Here is a 17587-nt window from a genome sequence, read left to right on the forward strand (position 1 = left end):
TGTATTCTTCCAAGTTCATTTTTCAGGCAAGCTGTACTAAAACTCATCCCAGATTGTCCCTTTGCACTCAGAGGGAAAGGATCCTAGCTACCAAGTTGGCTGTTGTTGCATGGGTTTGTGTGGATACCCAGCCATTTTGCTGCAGCATTTGGGGATGACGTGCTTCCTGTGACATGCTCAGATTCTCAATGCTCTGTTTTCTAGAGAGGTGTGGCTGAAAATAGGCACAGCAACTTCAAGAGGTAGAAAAACCTCTTCTTACAATGTTCTGGTTTCTTTCTAATGAATGCTCTTTATTTAGCGAGTCTGACGAACGTACTGAATTTTACACTTGACTTGCTGCTCAGCAAGGTTCATCTGTCCTGTCTGGGCTAGGCATGGGCCGCAGATGGTTTGCACATGCGAGCGGATCCTGACGTTCACTGAAGAAAGCATGTTCTTAGACATATGCCTTGCTGCTAACCATCATTTTCTTACACATAAATTTTTGGAACAAGCTTTTTTATTGAACATAATCTTTACAATGTCAGTCTCTAGCCTGTGTGATCCTGATAAAGCTCTGCTGTATATTTAAGACAGGATACCCCATAAATTACCATCGCATGCAATTCACTGTGGATGCTAGGTCCAAGATAGTATTTATGCTTATAACTTACGCTTACAGTTTCTGATAGCTAATGTTGTATGAAAAAATATTACTGCTATATTAGCTAATGACTTGAAAAAGTTAGTCAAAACAAGAATAGTATTTTATTTCTTAAACAAGTAAGAGAAAAAATGGAAATATCTTAATTTCTCACATCTAGGATGCAGAATAAAGAATCCCCTGTGTCTTTTTTTTCTGGGGATTGTTCTACGGTGTTGTCATTAGGAGGATCAGTAACTTCCAGTTGGGTCTTTAGTAAGTGCCTGCATCTTTGCTACAGAAGACGTTAATTAATGCTAAATTACAGTTGAAATTAAGTGTGTCGGCTGCACCACCACTGCTGCTTAATGGTTTCGTAGTGATTGACCTCAGTGTGGGGAATACCCAGGAAGTTAGCTGCTCTGGGGGGAAGCATGGCTGAGCGCTGCTGCTCCTGTGGCTCTGTGAGCAGCAGTACTAATTTCCACCCCCTGCAATTCTTAGGAGTGCTTGTACCTGCTCTCATTCACAGCCTATTGTTTTTTTAACAGTTCAAATGTTTGTTTCTCTTCTTGACTCTCGGGGCTTGTGTTTTTGATCATGTCCTCCCCTTTCCTAGCCTCCCAGGTAATCCTTTGTGGGTGTGCTGTGTTAGAAGGTACAGGCTCATTAGCATCTTTATCATACTTTTCTCACTAACAAAGGAAGATACCACTGGCTGAGAAGGAGCATGCAGGCACTGCTCAGGGCTCCCTCTATGAATGAAAGAACAGGAGGAGGAAGGAGCAGGATATGCCAGTGCCTTGTCTCTGCGAATCCTTCAGAGCCAGCACTTCTGCACAGATGGACTTCATTAAAAGTTAAAACATTTCCACACCAGGGATTTGTAAAGGAAAATGGATGCATTTTCCTTGAAGCTATTATTTTCATCTTACTAAGTGTGCTGGAAAGCAACCCTCGTAAGCCTTCTGCTCCTGCACTGACAGGTCTATCTGCCTGCTGCTGCAGAGCTGGGATGGGGCTGGGGAGCAGCGCGGGGAGCGGGCTGCCTCCCGCTGACGCTCTTCAGCCCTCCGTGCACACAGGGCTGCAGGAAACATCCATACCACTGGAGGAGCAAGAACAGAACAAAACCAAGAGCAGAGAGCCCGCCGGGACGTGGTGGCTGTCTGGGGCACGGCGGATTTCAGGAGGGCACGGTGACGTGTCCCCATCCCGCCCTGTCAGCACAAGCGCGCTTGGCAGTGCTGCTGCGGATATTGTCGTTCCCCCTACAAAGGAACACTCATCCAGTCGTGGTCCATGGTCGCGTGTACCACGGTATCTTCCTTGTAACAGTGATTAGATTTGGGACCTGATGGTGCTGCAGGGAGAAGGGAAGGGAACAGAAACGTATGGAAGATATGATTCCTCTAATCCAGAGAGCTTACTGTCTAATTTAGCAGCAAAAATCCAAGAAGTTGATTCAAGACATACAAAAAATTGATTTAAGGGTAGAAAAGAGATTGGACCTAGCATGAAAAAAAAGGTAGTTCCATTTCGTCGTGCTCACTGGGAGTAAAGTATAATACCACTGATTCACGTAGGCCATTGGGTTTTTATGAATACATTTCACTCTTCATTTGCCTACAGCTTCAGGGACATCTGCACAACGATGAACATTTTCAGCTCGTAGTCTGGTCCTGTGACATACCTGTGAAGACAGTGACCTGTGTGGTACTGCCCTCAGTAGAGGCACTGTTCTTTGACTCTTTCCCTGTATGAAAGGTTTTTCCTGCCCTTCTCTTTCTCTACCCGTGGCATTATTTTTTCAATAAAGGAGATGAGCTGGAGGACTGTGCAAGCAGGTCCTTATAAAAACACTGTGGAGTTCACTGGCTGTGTTCCCCAGCGCTGCTTAAGGCAGTCAGCAGTACCAGTGTTACTAGAATAGTCATTTTTGGGGTAGTAACTGCATACTTCTGTGAAATGCTGCCCAGTTTTCACTTCTTAGGTGCTGCTTTTCAAGCCTCCAAGGCATGGCCCCATGGGACAAATGCAGCGAATTCCCTGGCCCAAAAGGCTGCTTGGACTGCATGTGCACATCTGCTTTAAAGAAAGACCGTTTAAAACTGAAATGTCTCCTCTGTGCCTAAATCACAGACAAGTAAATCAGACAGCACTAAATAGAAACGGTTTTACTGCAAAATCTGCTTTCTCAGTCTGCCCTTTGAAAGGCCAGGCTAGCATTTCATGTGGCAGCAAGGAAACTTGCTTGGAGTCTGTAGTTTCATTTGCCAAGTTTCACTAAGGAGCCGTCACCCAAGATGAAACGAGGACCGTAGCTCTGTCTCCAGCAGCGATTCTCTGGCCTCCGCAGGGTTTTACACCAGGGGTCTCGGTGTCAGCCTCGGCTCAAACGTGGAGGGAACTCGCTGAGATGGCCACTCGCAGCTGTGCGACACTTGCTGCAGTGAGGACCTTGTGCAAATAATAATTCCGAATGACTGACACCGGCCTGGAGCAACAAGACTTGAAGCCTTTAGAAAGGACATTTTGTGCTTATGTAATATTAAAACAGCTAAAATAGCAACAGCAGTCAAAGCTTGAGGGTGTCGCCAGAAGAACAAAAACTGAGCGTGGTGGTCAGACACTCAGCAACCAGAGCTGGAGATGCCTGAGAAGCAGCTAGATAATGGGGAGCGTGTTTCTTAACAACCCTGCTCACTTCTGGCAGTGTGCTCCGGCAAACCTGCCTCTCATCAGGGCTGAGGGGTGACAATTCTTGTCCAGAGAGGGGCACTGCTGGTGCTCGAGGGCTGGCAGCCAGCAACGGCGAGCAGGGACTGCGGAGGCTGGTGGGGGAGACACCTGGATGACAGGAGGCACGAACGGGCACTTGAATTGGAGCAGATGACCCAGACTGCTGCTGCAGACAGATTCCTTCCCCTGCACCATCCGAAGAAGCAAAACCAGTCCGTGATAGAGGTCACAGAGTAACTACCCCTCAGCTGCTGGTGTGTGCCTGGGAAGGGCTGCGGGGCCGTGATCTCCCTATACACGCTCTGTGCAGTCCTGACCTCAAGCTAATGCTACAATAGAGCGATGCAACGCAGAGCAGTGACCCCTTGATGAAGCAAGTACACTCGTTTATATGGGATTTCAGTATTTTAACTCCAGTTGTTTTGCCCCAGGGCACTGCTCCATGCTGAAACTATTGCTATAACCCAAGCCAGAGCAGCTGTAGTTTGGTCAGATGCACATTAGCTAGCTGTAAGCAGCCTCGTGGGGAATGCAGCCAGGTGTGCAGCCAGAGCAGCTCAGCACTCAGCACCAGCAGATGTTTGCTGCTGGGACTCTGCACACCCTAGGGCTGGAGCTGGCTGGTTTCAGAGTAGGAGAGCCAGGCAGAGGCTTCTGCCACTTCTCCTTTTCCCCACCTATTACAGTGGATATTTTTGTCGTGTTTTTATTCCAGAGGAGAAACGTGTGCACCGTTGGTGTTTTCTGTGAGCACTTGGCTATGCCATGATAATTATAATGATCACTGTTTAATAAATAATAGTTCTCTGCCCTTCTCCTAGCACTTTCCATACGAAGATTTCAGTGTGCTTTATAGAACTCAACTAAATATGCTTAACAGTTTTATTCCCTGCAAAGTCCTTTGGCAGTTAAAAGTACAATGCAAGGCCCAAGCCTGATTATTTGTAAAATGACCTTTATGGAAAACAGAACGAGGTTGGCTGGTGGCTCAGTGCACGACAACGCAACAAAGAAGTGGACTTGGAAACCTATTCCCCCTCCTCCCCAGACCTGCACAGACATCTGCAGAACAATTAGGCCTGCGTATCTGTGCCGACTAAGTGTCCATTCCCTCCCCTTCCTATCCCCTGGCACAAAGGGTTAGGAAATCCATCTCTGGAGCTCTGAGATTTTCTGCTCTTAATTGAATTCATGTGTGCATGTGTGTGCGCTCTGAATGGGAAGCGATGGCTGGACAGCCCGAGCATCCTGTCTGTCTCAGGGATGGAATATACTCATCACTGTGGCATGAGCACATTGTTCAGCGCCTATAATGGGAGCTTGTCTTATTCTCATGTAATCTGGCGTTAAAAAGACAATCTGTCCTTTTGTTCCCCTGTACCTCTAAAAGCTGTAAAAAAATAAAATTTGATTTATGTGGAGTCCTTGAGATGCAAGATGTGCTTTTGGAGATAAGCAGGAACAGGTTCGTCCCCCTCTGGGTTTTTGTTAACCTCCGTGTCTTTTGGATTCCAAAATGTCTGGGTCTGCCTTTATATTGGTGCCGTGCATAACACCCGCGGGTTTTCAGCGCGGGACAGATGCTGACAGTTCCCAGCAGAATTGCAGAGCCAACTGGGGTAATGAACTTCCTTGTTGCTTTCAGGAAAGTGTTAGCTTCCCACTCTGAAAAGCTTTAGAAATCTGCTCCTTTGTTTGGCCTCGTGATCCAAACTCTGACTTGTGCATTCGCATCCTGGCCACAGCCCCCTGCCTTGTCTCAGGGCGCCAATGCCCAACAATATGCGAAAGCAGCGCCTGCCATAAGCCCAAGCTCATTCTTTCTGCAACAAGCTGCTGTGGTTAGAGCATTGCTGCTGCTGCAGGAGACGAGCGTGTCTGCGGCAGGGTAAAAGCCAAACTCAATCAGCATGGGAATTTCTGTCTGCAGGGCTGGAGCCACCCAACACTCAGGCCTGGCAGACACGTCTCTGATATGGCCTCGCTCTGCTCCTTTGTTGTTTCAACCTGGCTCTCAAAAGGGAGGCCTGGTTTTGCCTTCTGGGCTTGGCTGTCCTCTGCTGGCATTTCGGCTGTGACTTTGCGTTGTCTTGCACGTGTTGAACTTATGGGACAGGCAGCCCGGCTTCATGGGGACAGGGTGGTGTGTGCAGTGAGCTGTGGTGGTCTGCGAGGGGGCACGGGGGTAACACCAGCCTTAAAGCCTCCTGGGGGGACAGGTGTCACTTGCTGTCACTGCTCAGGGTCCTTTGTTATGAAAAAAAATAATGGTAAAGCATGCCTCTCAGCTTAGGAGTGACATGGACAGGGAACTGGAGATAAGGGAGAATGTGAATGGGATCTGTAAGGAGATGAAACTTTCAATTTACCATTTATCAGGTTTATCTGAGATAAAGCAGCAGCTGTTTAAGCATTAAGTCAAGGGAAAAGACTGAGAACTTTCTGCCCAGGTGTTCCCTCTCTCGTTAAAGCTGTTCCATAATGCCCTGCTACTGGCTTTTATTCCCCATAAACCAGTAATATAATTAGAGATTAAGAGATAATCCAGCAATTAGTGACGAATAGTAGGCCCCAAACTTGTTCCTGTTTGACAGACCAGAACGTAATCTGTTTGAATTAGCGTGTTTCGCATGTGCCTCCTCACCTTTCCAGCTCTAATCTGAAGTGTCAACACGCCGGGAAAGCCAGCGCCGCCTCCTGACGCAGGGCGCTGCCCAGCAGGCTCCCCAGAGCAGCGCCGCTGCCCGGCCCGCAGCTGCAGCAGCACCTCTGGCCAACCTGGGGGCCACTGACCCTTCCTCGGCTTCTGCAGTGGGGCGGGGTGCTCCTGTAGCTGTTTGGGCATCATTCCCTGGGCTCAAGGCCTTGGCCGGGCTCTTGCCCTTCAGTCGCGCAGCCCCGGTTTGCGGGAGCTGGGGTCTGCGTTGCCCTGTTGAAGTGCTCCCCAGAAATGCAGCCGCTCGGGGTGCTTCTGCTTGCCAGGAGCATGGCCCTTCCCGGGCAGGGGCAGGAAGCAAATCATCCCTGCTGGGAAGGGCTGAGCAGAAGTCCAAAGCCCCTTGCTGTCTGCTGAGGCCGTGCAGATGTGATACACTCCAGGAGTTTAAGGGACACAGGGGTGGCTCGGGAGCAGCAATGTTGGTTCCCTCCCACCACAGGGTCACAGGATGAGAAGTTGCCTTATGTTGATGTTTTGTGGACCAGAAGGTTCCTCCGTCCCAGAGGAAATCCAGGCCTTAATCTAGGACTGTGTATTAATCCAGGACTGCGTGTTTCAAGGACACCCAAGAGGGGACCTCAGTGGCGTTGGCCCTCGCTCGCGTGCTGGTTTAAGCTCCAAGTTGGCTGGTGCAGGTCCCCTGGCGTCAGGTGAAGTGAAGAAATGAAAACAACTGTTTTGCTGTTCTCTTCCAAGCTCCGTTACACTTCACAGGCCGTAGTTGTAGCTGTTATTGGCAGTTTGTTGCTGGGTCTGTACAATGTCAGTGTTGGTTAAAATCCTGTCCTCTAATCCCTGGAAACGGCTGACTGTACAGCGCACTGTATAACGCCACACACTGTTCTCTAATTCGCAGTGTTTCTGATGGAAAGCAAATTCCTCCCCCCACCTTCTCCCTCTCCCCTCAAAAATGTGACTCATAAGCAGCCTTTGACTATCAGATCCACTCCGGTATTCTCTCGGCGAGGGTTCGATTACAGCTGATATGCCACAGATCTGTAGCTGGAGTGAGGTCACTCCCGCTAGAGAAATCAGATCTCCTTTGTCTATAAGGAAAATGCAACTAACCTTCTACTGTCTCTCCCGCAGGAACAAAAACTGGGACCTGCTCAATTCCCTCTGGGTGTTTTTGTCTTTCTGATTTCTTGTCCATCTCTCGCTCGCAGCACAGGGTACCAATAAGGCTCTCCCGAAACTGAGCCCAGCTGAGACTGCGCATGTCTGTCACTTGGCTAATTCCTCTCTGCTACGTTTAGCTCTTTGTTTGGAGAGGGGGAGCCGCTCTTCGTGGTAGAAGACTTTCCATCCGCCACTTGGAGCATTTCTTTCATACTTGCTAAAATTCGGATCTCCGTGTACATGCTCTTCCCAGTGTGTGGTCAATGGGTTTAAAGTGCCTTTGCCATCACCTTTATAGCTGGAGTGGGTGCGTGGGAGCGTGTCCGTCCGAGTGATGGCAGCAGCCCCTTGCTGTGTGTGTTGTGCACGTGTCTGTGTTCCCAGCACCTGGCCTGGCGCGGGGCTGCCCCGAAGCTCCCTCCATGTGAGTACGCGTGGGTCCCCTCCGCCCGGCCTCGGGGTGCAGGGGCCGGCCCTGCCCCGGGCCAGAGCGGTGCGAGAGTGGCGTGCTCCTGTCCACGGCACAGAGCGGTGTGTGTGCACGGTGGGGAGTCCTGGCTGACCTCTGTAGTCTTGTCTTGTCGTTTCAGTGGTGTGCGGACAGATGAAGCTTGGCCTGTTTTTACTCTCTGTGTTTTTCCTTGTCTTTTTTTATTCCCTCCTCATCTTCATCGCACTCTGCCATCAAACAAAACAAACTTTCATCTCTCAGATCAGCGAGAAGGTTGGTCCTTTTCACTTCTTATCCATCTACAGTACGCCACGTCAGATGGGACTTTTCCAGTAGGGAGAGGAGAGCCATCCCCCAAAGGGGAGGGGGCCCTGCAGACTCTGGCTCCCTTCCAGGCACGGCCAAAGCGTGCCTGATGAAATCTGCTTACTGTTTGCTGTGACTCTGCTGATGGCATTGATACTTTGCTTGCACGTCTGTGTTGCTTGAGGTATGAAATGTACAGAATGCATTTTGCATGCAAATACCAGCCTAGATGGTTTTGTTCAACAGTAGGGTGGGAAGGAGTGCATGCTGCTGTATGTGGGGTCCTCCTCCAGCCCGTTACCTGTGCTAGGTGCCAATCCAATACCTCCAAACTGCTGCTGCTTCTTGCTGGCCAGAGCTCGAGAGCGATCTTGGGAAGCAGGGATCAGAGATCTCCAGCCCCCCGGTGAGCTGCCAGGGAGAGTAGCTACCTCAGTTCCTCCTGTAGCTTTAATACTTTTAACTTTCTCTAGAGGGATCAAAGTTTGGGGCAGCTGTCCGTGCTGGCACCTTTCCTGCTCCTCAACTGTCCCCACGCTGGTGGTGGCCACTTCTCTGTGCTGGACAAGGGCCCTTCGCATGAGAAGGGCACAGGCAGGGATGCCCCTCCTCTCTTCCTTGGGGTTGGGCCTTGATTTCTCTGGCAGGAGGGCAGGGAGCACTGGTGGTGGCCTCAGCTTTTCCTAGGATGGCCCAGGGATGCCCATGGTGGCATGCGCAGGAGCTCCACAAAACCCAGGTCACCCTTTGCCCTGCTCAGAGCGCGCCGGGGGTGACTGAAGGACAGTAGTGAAAGGCGAGCGCCGCTTTTAAATTAAATCTAGCTCCAGACCTCGCTGGAGGCTGGTGTTTTTGGCAGAAGCCCTGAGCTGGTTTCCAGAGCTGACACTCACCGAGCAGTGCTGCGCGGGTCCGTCCCTCCGCATGTGCCAGGGGACAGGGATGCTCGCAGCGCCTCCGGGGCCCGGGGCTGCTCCCGGGTGGCACAGGGAAGAGACCCCAGCTCCTCTCACACGTGCCATCAGGCAGATGTGGGAGTTGATCTTACAATCATCGCTGGAACAAGTTTTAACAAGTTGTCATAGCAGTTGTTCCAGTACACTGACTTCGCTCCCGTTTCTCTCCCCAGAACATGCTCTCATTTAGATTGTACTGAGACACGGGGCCCTTGTTTACCCTCTAAAAATAGATTTCATAGAGGATAAAATTACCTGAGCCCAAGACAATGACAGAAAATGAGAACAGGGAAGAAAAGAGACGAAATTAAAGCCAAGGCCCAAAGCTTCCCAGATTTCAGTGAATTTGGAGCACCGCTGTGATGGCTCGGGCACCTCTGGAGAGCGAACCTTTGACAGGGCACTTAAACGTTTTAGCCGCATGGCTTAGCTGAGGGGAGGCAGCCGAGAATGGATATAAGCCAGCGGGAGCGGATAATTTCTCATTCTTTCTGCCGACCCCTCCTCCCCACCCCACCAAAAATACCCACGTATACAAATATTTAATGTGAAGCCAGAAATTAGTTTCTAAATATTCCAATGGGATTTGCCGTGCTTATAATTTGTTTGGCACTGATAATTACATCTTACGTTTTTCCAGCTTTACTTAAAACTGTGTACTGCTCACCCATGCATTTAATTATTGCTCTGTGACTGCTACAAGGTTATTTATTAACGAGTTATTTTATCTTGATACAGTGGATCTTTTCTCTTATTCTCCTCCTTAATGTTGTGTTATTTTCATCAGAGAAATTTCAGAGAGTGAATGCAAATTGCATAGCTCCACAATCTTGCTCTCCCTTACTTTGCTATTAGTATGTCAGTATGCTGAATGCTGATGTGTCTCCAGTGCTGCACCACTGTAATGATATATCCTCTTTTATATGTGGTTGTCAGCGCAAATAATTAGACCTAAAAGTTATAGCTGAAATATAATCCAAAAATGGCAAGGCCCTGTTTTGGAAATTGTCTATAAAATGTCAGCACTCAAGGATGCATTGGAAGCATAAATAGTACAGCATTGTTTGAGCACAAGATTAGACTGTAAATGCATTTTTTCTGGTTCCAATTTTTCCTCTCCTGCTGTTGATGCTGTCAATAGATTGTGAGACACCAGCAACTGACTTTCCATTTGAAGTCCTTCCTTGAAATGATAGCGCTAGGGAGAGATGAAAGGTGTCTACAGATGAGTAAACCATGCAGACTGATGATCATCTTCGAGGAGAGCTCCTGAACGCGCCCCTTCCAGCTCGGAGGAGGCGGTGCTGAGGAGGGCAGCGAGTCTGGGGCAAGGCAGAAGTGTGCCTAGGGTGAGGAAAGAAGAGGTCCCCGCATCGCTGCCAGCTGGAGGGCGGGGTGGTGGCACTGCTGTTGGCTCAGCTGTGCTGCGGCCGAGACAGCCAGCAGGGAGAAGCAGCCCGGTGTCCCCTGCCCCAGCAGCACCGCAGCGTCTCAGAAGCATGGGCATGTCCTGGTGCCGTTGTGTCGCCCGCAGAGCCTCACTGTACGCCAGCAGTGTCTCAGCATGCAGAAGAGGGGCTGACAGCACGGGCCTGTGAGCCTTGAAAGCTTTATGCCCAGAGCTCAGAGCTGATACCCCTTGCAGAGAGCAGCAGGGAGGGGGTTCTTGGTTCTCCAGGGGGTAACGTCACCCTCAGAGGGAACCTGAGACCTGAGGAAGAGCCACTCCTGGTGGAAGGAGCCGGGCAATCGATTCTCGCTCTTTGCTCTCGAGGCAAGGAATGTGCATGTTAATGCATGCTGAATTATTAACGTTATTCAACCTCAACCTGCGTGGCCGTCCTGTTGCCTGCTCCCCTCCTCCCCGCGGCAGTGCCCACATCTCCCCACCGTCCTTCCTCCCTGTCCTGTGGGATTGGGGCACAGGCTCGGGCTGCGCGGTGCCGCTCACGCCCCAGGGTTGTGCTTCACTTCCCAGGGCTCAGTCTGAGCAGTGCACAGCACAGAGCCCTTACGCTGCCTGGTCTTGGGGTGAACGGCAATGAATCTCATTTTTGACAGTCTGCTGGTTTAACTAAACCTCTGAATTATGCTATTGTCCATCGGAATCATTTTAATATTCACAGTAATTTTCCCCGTGCTGTTTTTGCAAAACCTCCCAACCACCTCCTCAGATCTTTATCCAAAAAGAAGATTAAAAAAATAAAATTGCAAATTCTTGTCAAGAAAATTATAATAAAAAGGGAAATTTCATAGCCGCAATAAATGAAGAACAACAAAATTTTCTGAAGCAGTTAATGTAGCATCGTGGGCTGTGCTAGCCCATAGATTTGACTTGTAAATTGGACAGATATTCTGAAGAATGCCGCTGTTTGAGGGGTTACACAGATTTAAATTATTACCAGGCTCCTATGCTAGAAAAGCAAGAGACTTAAAGCGCTGGCTTGAGCCCGAGGAATGTGTTGATGGTGCTCTGCAAGCTGCTGTGAGATCTCTGCCAGCTCTCGCTAATGCTAACTGACAGCATCTCCCCTTCTCCCTCCGTGCTGGCTGGGACGAGAAGCTGCCACTCATCCCTCTGTGAGGACAGGAGGCTGGTGGAGCCCATCCTTTCCTCTGCACATGCTCCTGCCAGGGCTTGTCCAGGCCAGATTGCTCAACAAAAGCGTTGCCCTGACCCTCTCCCACTTCCTGAGGTGAGAGCTGGCCCCGGCTTGGTGCCAGCTCCCTGGGCAGGCATTGCTTCTGCAGGGGGACATCGAGGGGGACACGGCACCGACGGGGCTCGGCCTGTCCCCAGGAGGGTCCTGAGAGCCAGTGTGGGGTGTGCTGCCTCTGGTCTCACAGGTTTGGGTGCATGCTGGGCTCCGACCCTCCTGCATGGCCTCCGTCCTCCGACCTCAGCTCGCACCGAGTCACTGCCGTCCCTCTCGCTGCTCAGCCCCACCACCGCTTGCTCCCCGACTCTTGTGGCCTCCAGGGCCTGCCGGCCTGTTTGCCTGGTGCATGTGCATGAGCGCTCTGTGCACACCTATGGCTTTGTCCTCCAAGTTCTGCTCTTTTTTTTTTTATTATTATTTTAATACAATGTGGGTGGGTGGTTTTGGTCCTTGGATGGGGACGGAATTTGAACAGCTGAAATAATTTGACGCCATGTACATTAGAAAACGAAAGCTGACGTTTAATGAACGGTGCTGGGATACTTTGGTTGGAAGTACACGCCATCATGTTGAACCATTGCCATGTCCATCAGGTTAACTCTGTATTCTCATGACCGCGTAGCGCTTGAGTACACTTTGAGTTCTGTCTCGTTTGGGGAGCGCTGCCCCGTCAGTCAGGTAACGCCTCACTGGCGATCGCTCATGTAGCTATTGATTTCAGATTTAATAATTGATTAAAAGAAACAACCAGCAAGACTTTGGATATAGACATTAAAACAAAAAGAAAAGAAAAGCAAGTATCCTTCCCCTGCCTGGTAAGGAGCTAACGAGCCCTGTTTTGTCACCGAGACGACGTGTAGTACACACGCGATGTTGACAGTGTTGTCTAATTTATCACGAAGCCTCAGAGCTGTTGTACATGCTAGCGTGGGGGCTTCCGTCTTCAGTCTATTTCTGCAAGCCTGTTGGTTTGGGGATGAATCATCAAAGGGAGCGCTAGCGAGGTGTGGTTTGGGGACAGTCAGCGCGGCGAGCAGCACTGCCACCTCCGCGGCTCGCCAGGCTGGTAGCGCCCGCGCCGTCCGTGGGGAAGCGGCGGGGCCGGCGCAGACCCCGGGCCGGTGGTGCCCACGGCGCCTCACGAGCAGGCCCAGCTCAGGTTCCTGCCCCATATCCGCCTTCCCCAGAGCTCCACCAGCCCCGTTGGAGGGGTGTCAGGGCAGGGAAAGGCTCCTCGGGTGCCAGCCAGGTGAGAACCACCAATGCTCTGGGCCGCCTTTCCAGTGGAGGAGGCTAGAGCAGAGCAGGGCTGCTGGGCAGGACACGTTCGGGCAGTTTCCCTTTTTAACCACAGACTAAAATGAGCTTGCCCAGAGGAGACAAAGATTTACCGAGCACAGTTGTTTCTCTACCCTTGCTTAAATAGGCCCATAACACTAACCCTGAAGAAGGGGCCTCATTTCTCAGTGTCGTTTTCCTGACGGGAATGCATATGGCAGGCAGCTTTAGAGCTTTATTGTAGCTGAGAGTTGCTTACAAATAAGTCTTGAATGAAATACCTAGCAAGGGATTGATATGAAGAGAAGCTGTGCAATGAAATAAGGAGGAATACATCTCCCAAAGTGCTGCCACGAAGGTGGGGAGGGTTCTGCCAGCCCCGCTCTCTTCTGTCAAAATGGATATGATCTCACATCTGTCAGGATTAGTTCTCTCCTGCCCAGCAAGGTGATCCGTTCAGGCCCTGACAATGTCACGCAGCTCTGGTGACTATTTTTTTCTGAGCTGATGTAGAACCTGAGTTACATTTTGAAAGGAATTATATTTTATTTAGCAGCACACGTGTGCTAATTCAGAAAGAAAGCCTTCTGCTGCCCCTGCCCAAACCCTGCGAGGTTTAGGGGACAGGTTGCTTTACTCTAGAGCTAATAAATTGAGCAGGTAATTCTGTTTTGTAGAGCTTCAGTAGGCCCTGCACAGAGAGATTGTGTGACTGGCATTTGTGCATGCTGTCTAATTAGAGGGATGTAATTTAAATGGAGAAACGTTTCATGTTAGTAATATGATTTTAAAAGACTATGTTTGGAGGGAACGGACTGAGCCATTCCTTAATGAGTTCTTCTAATAAGACGCCAGTGGCAAAAGAAGGAGAGAAAAGTGTGCACAATTTGGCAAAGCAGCGAACAGCTTTTGCGATTCATTTTATCTGTCCCAAGGGATAGACAGGCAAAACTGCCGAAGCCCCCTCGCGTCCCCCTGCAATGCAACTGAGTGCTCGCTGCTGGTTCTGTCACCCTACTAGCTGTCTCCTCCTTGTTTCAGTGCGGCGTGTTGCTCCTCGATTCTCAATCCCTCCGAGCAACCACGAGGTGATGCCAGGGGGGAGCGTGAACCTGACGTGTGTGGCAGTAGGTGCTCCAATGCCCTACGTGAAGTGGATGGCTGGCGTGGAGGAGCTGACCAAAGAAGACGAGATGCCCGTTGGCAGGAACGTCCTGGAGCTCAACAACATCGTGCAGTCCGCCAACTACACCTGTGTGGCCATCTCCTCCCTTGGCATGATTGAAGCTACAGCCCAGATCACTGTCAAAGGTAAGGAGTTATTCTTCGTGGTCCTCCTGCTTGGGTTTCAAAGGTGTAGCCCTTCCCCAGAGTGTTTTGGGTGCAGCCCAAAATTCAGTCTCCAGTGACTTTTCCTTTTTTTCTGCTCACAGTGTAGTGTTTGCACTGGAGGCCATTTCTCCTCCCCCTACATGTGGCTTGTGTCAGCTGGGTCCCTGCTGTTTCAGGAGGGAACCTCACTGGGACCATGCCCATCCCAGTGGTTTCTGGCACAGCTGCAGGCCACGGGGCTGTCCTGGGCTGTCTGCGTTCAGAGAGCTGTTTGCACGTGTTGCCCTTCCCTGCTGCAGTAAGGGCAGGACAAGGAGGTTAACCCCACAAATCTGCCTTGCCAGAGTGAGCATCCTACCACCCTGCAGGGAGGAGCTGTACACACTCTTAAAGTTGTCCTATATTCCTGTCAATTTTCTTTCTTCCTTACTGCTCTGCCCCTCTCTCTCTCTTCCTGTTCTGTTGCTGTCCTTAAGACATGCTTCCTGCTGCTGTTTCACAGGTAGCCTTTCCCCAGAGGGGACGTTACTGCTGATTGCTGACCGCTGGGGACCGGGCAGTCCGCCCAGACAGCTCCCTGATGGGAGGCTGAAGTGTGTGTCCCGCCTTTCCCATCTAGGGCCGAGCAGGTTCACACTGTCCCTCTCCTCTTCTCCTTGCAGTTGATTTGTAGCTTGGATTTCCACAGCTGTGTCATCCTTTGAGTCTGCCTGGTCTCGCAGGCCCCCCCTCATGCACTGTGGCCACCTTTAGCACCAAGTCCCTGCTTGAACAAATCCCAGAACTGAGACTTAGCCCCCTCTGACCTGGTGATTAACAGCAAATTCTCCTTCCCCTGGTGCTAGTCAGAGGCTGCTTTTAACCTCAGCCACGCACCGCTCCTTTCACTCACAGTGCCTGCTACGTGGTACCTGTTTTCTTACAGAGGAAGAGGGTTGCTTTGGTTGTAGTACCTACCCGAGGGTACACAGAAGAAAGGGGCAGGATGGGGAGGTGGTTTGGGTGTGGAGAGAGGAAGCGGGGCTGCTCCACTGCACTCCACTCCACTGCACTGATGGTTCCTGGTATTTACCCCCTTTGGAGCTGGGAAGGCTGTGCCTCACTCCCTCTCTGGCTGGTGTGGTGTCCACTGCCACCCCACAATTTCAACCCCTTGCCTTCCTCCTGGTTTCTCTGTCTTGTCTGCACCTTCACTCTGGATAGCTTGCTGCCTTTGCCTCCAGCTCCTTCACCCAGTGAGCTTGTTGGGAAGTAGATGTTTGCTTGTTTCTGTGCTTGTTGGGAAGTAGATGTTTGCAGGGCAGCTGGGAGAAGCAAGGTGATGCAGCATGGCTTGCAGTAAGTGCATCCAAGGTAGCAGACATGCAGGCTGCACAACTGAGAGTCACTCTTAATGGCTCTCCAAACCTGAGAGAGGCTGCCAGTTTCTTGGATGCTGTGTGAGGTGCCTTGCTTCAGGGTTTAATACTGGCTGGGATGTGTTTGCCCTCCATGGTAGTGGTGTGGGTTGCACACCCCTGCCTCCCATGCCAGCTCAGCCCTTGCTGGTTTTCTCAGTACTCAGGATGCCACTGGAAGTATCCTGCCCTGGCACTCGGGGCAGGCACACTCCTGTGCTAAAGAGCCTGCCCTCCAGCTGAACCACATGGAGGCTGAAAACCTGATGGTTTTGCCAAAGAAGTGAAGTACTTGGGAACCTTGATTTGGGCTGAGCATTTTTCTGATTTCCACCTCATGCACAGCTGCATTACAAGTCTCTAATGACTCTAACTAGAGTGGTTCGTAGGAGGTTTAAACTTACTTTAGACTTAAATTCACTCATTGTCTTAACGTATTTGTGTACTCTGCAGATCTCTCTCATGCATACTCTCTTTCTTTGTTCTTTTGGTAAAATGGCAAATCTGGAAATGTTTGCTTGCAGTAGCTACGTTCTCATTAACACTTCAGAGATGTCAGTGTCACAGAGTTCTTGTGTAACAGTTTGTCGTCTGGTTGCAGTTTGACACACCACCCAGTGAAATAGTCGATGTGAAAGTTGGTAATTTCTCTAGCTGTATCCTCCTGCATGCACTGTAATACTCGCAAGGCATTTCCCCATCAACCCATCTAACAGCACTGTCCATGAACTCCCCGGGGCCTAGGGTGCTGTCTCTGTGGGAGCAGGGGCATAGCTCCAGATGACTTGCAGTGCTCTGACTGCTTTACTGTATCCCTTTGTAAATCAGCTGTAAACCTGGCTGCTGGGGCCGGGCCAGCCCAGCCCAGCAAGCACCTTCCCACTGCCAGCTGAACCCCCATGACAGAAACATTCCTGCATCCCCGTTGAATTACCTTTATTTAGCCTGCTGCTGGTAAGTGCGTCAAGCACGTCTAATAACATGATTGCTCTGTTTATCCTTCCATTAAGAACCACTTCAAGCAATATATGGTAATATAAAAATGCATGTTCTAGAGTATGAAATGATTTCTGCCTTTTAAAGAAGAATGTTAATGGGAGGTGGCAGCTCCATTTTTATCCCCGTGCACATTGCAGGGTTGGAGCTGACTGAATTATTTAAATCGCACCTCTCTGCCTTCCAATTGCAGCGCTGCCAAAACCTCCAACGGAGCCATTAGTGACTGAAACGACAGCTACCAGCGTGACCCTCACCTGGGATTCGGGCAACTCCGACCCCATTTCGTATTACGTCATCCAGTACAAGTCCAAATCCTTGGAGGGTCAGTTCCAGGAGGTAGACGGTGTGGCAACGACCCGCTATAGCATAGGTGGGCTCAGCCCCTTCTCAGAGTACGAGTTCCGGGTCATTGCAGTCAATAACATTGGCAGGGGTCCCCCCAGCGAGCTGGTCGAGGCCCGGACAGGAGAGCAAGCTCCTTCGAGTCCCCCCCTCAAAGTCCAGGCAAGGATGCTGAGCGCCAGCACCATGCTGGTCCAGTGGGAGCAGCCGGAGGAGCCAAACGGACAGATCCGAGGGTACCGCGTTTACTACACCACCGACCCGCATCTGCCTTTGAGCATGTGGCAGAAGCACAACACCGACGACAGCCATCTCACCACCGTGGGGAGCCTCATCACAGGGACCACATACAGCATCCGTGTCCTGGCCTTCACTTCGGTGGGCGATGGGCCCCCCTCGGACATCATCCAGGTCAAAACACAGCAAGGGGGTACGTATGGAGTGAGGTGCCATGCCGCCGTGCCCTTCCCCAGTGGTGTGCAGCTCAGCTGTGTGTCTGGTCTGCACCAGGTGTCACAGCTGCACTCGGTGCTCAAATGATTGCCTGTCCAAGTGGCATCCCCACCCTGCAGCCAGCAGATTTAAGCTGTCAGCTTGAACCAGAGAACCAGGATCAATCTCTGTGCAAGCAGTGCAGCCAGCTGTTTTGTCTGGGCTGTGA

The 17587-nt window shown here is 50.8% G+C and overlaps 1 protein-coding gene across 20 annotated transcripts in view; it reads left to right on the plus strand.

Moving 5' to 3' along the window:
• The window catches only part of PTPRF (protein tyrosine phosphatase receptor type F), a 280990-nt gene that overhangs the window by 197064 nt on the left and 66339 nt on the right, over positions 1-17587 (plus strand). For 12 of the 20 annotated variants that reach the window (XM_035333708.1, XM_035333715.1, XM_035333710.1 and 9 more), the window contains 3 exons: positions 7918-7929; positions 13898-14167; positions 16775-17356. In XM_035333708.1, the coding sequence (XP_035189599.1) occupies positions 7918-7929; positions 13898-14167; positions 16775-17356 (864 nt within the window). The remainder of the gene's footprint in view (positions 1-7917; positions 7930-13897; positions 14168-16774; positions 17357-17587) is intronic. The other 8 variants (XM_035333709.1, XM_035333726.1, XM_035333714.1 and 5 more) reach the window with 1 other exon arrangement.

This window comes from Oxyura jamaicensis, chromosome 8, assembly GCF_011077185.1.
Source record: "Oxyura jamaicensis isolate SHBP4307 breed ruddy duck chromosome 8, BPBGC_Ojam_1.0, whole genome shotgun sequence".
Lineage (NCBI taxonomy): Eukaryota > Metazoa > Chordata > Aves > Anseriformes > Anatidae > Oxyura > Oxyura jamaicensis.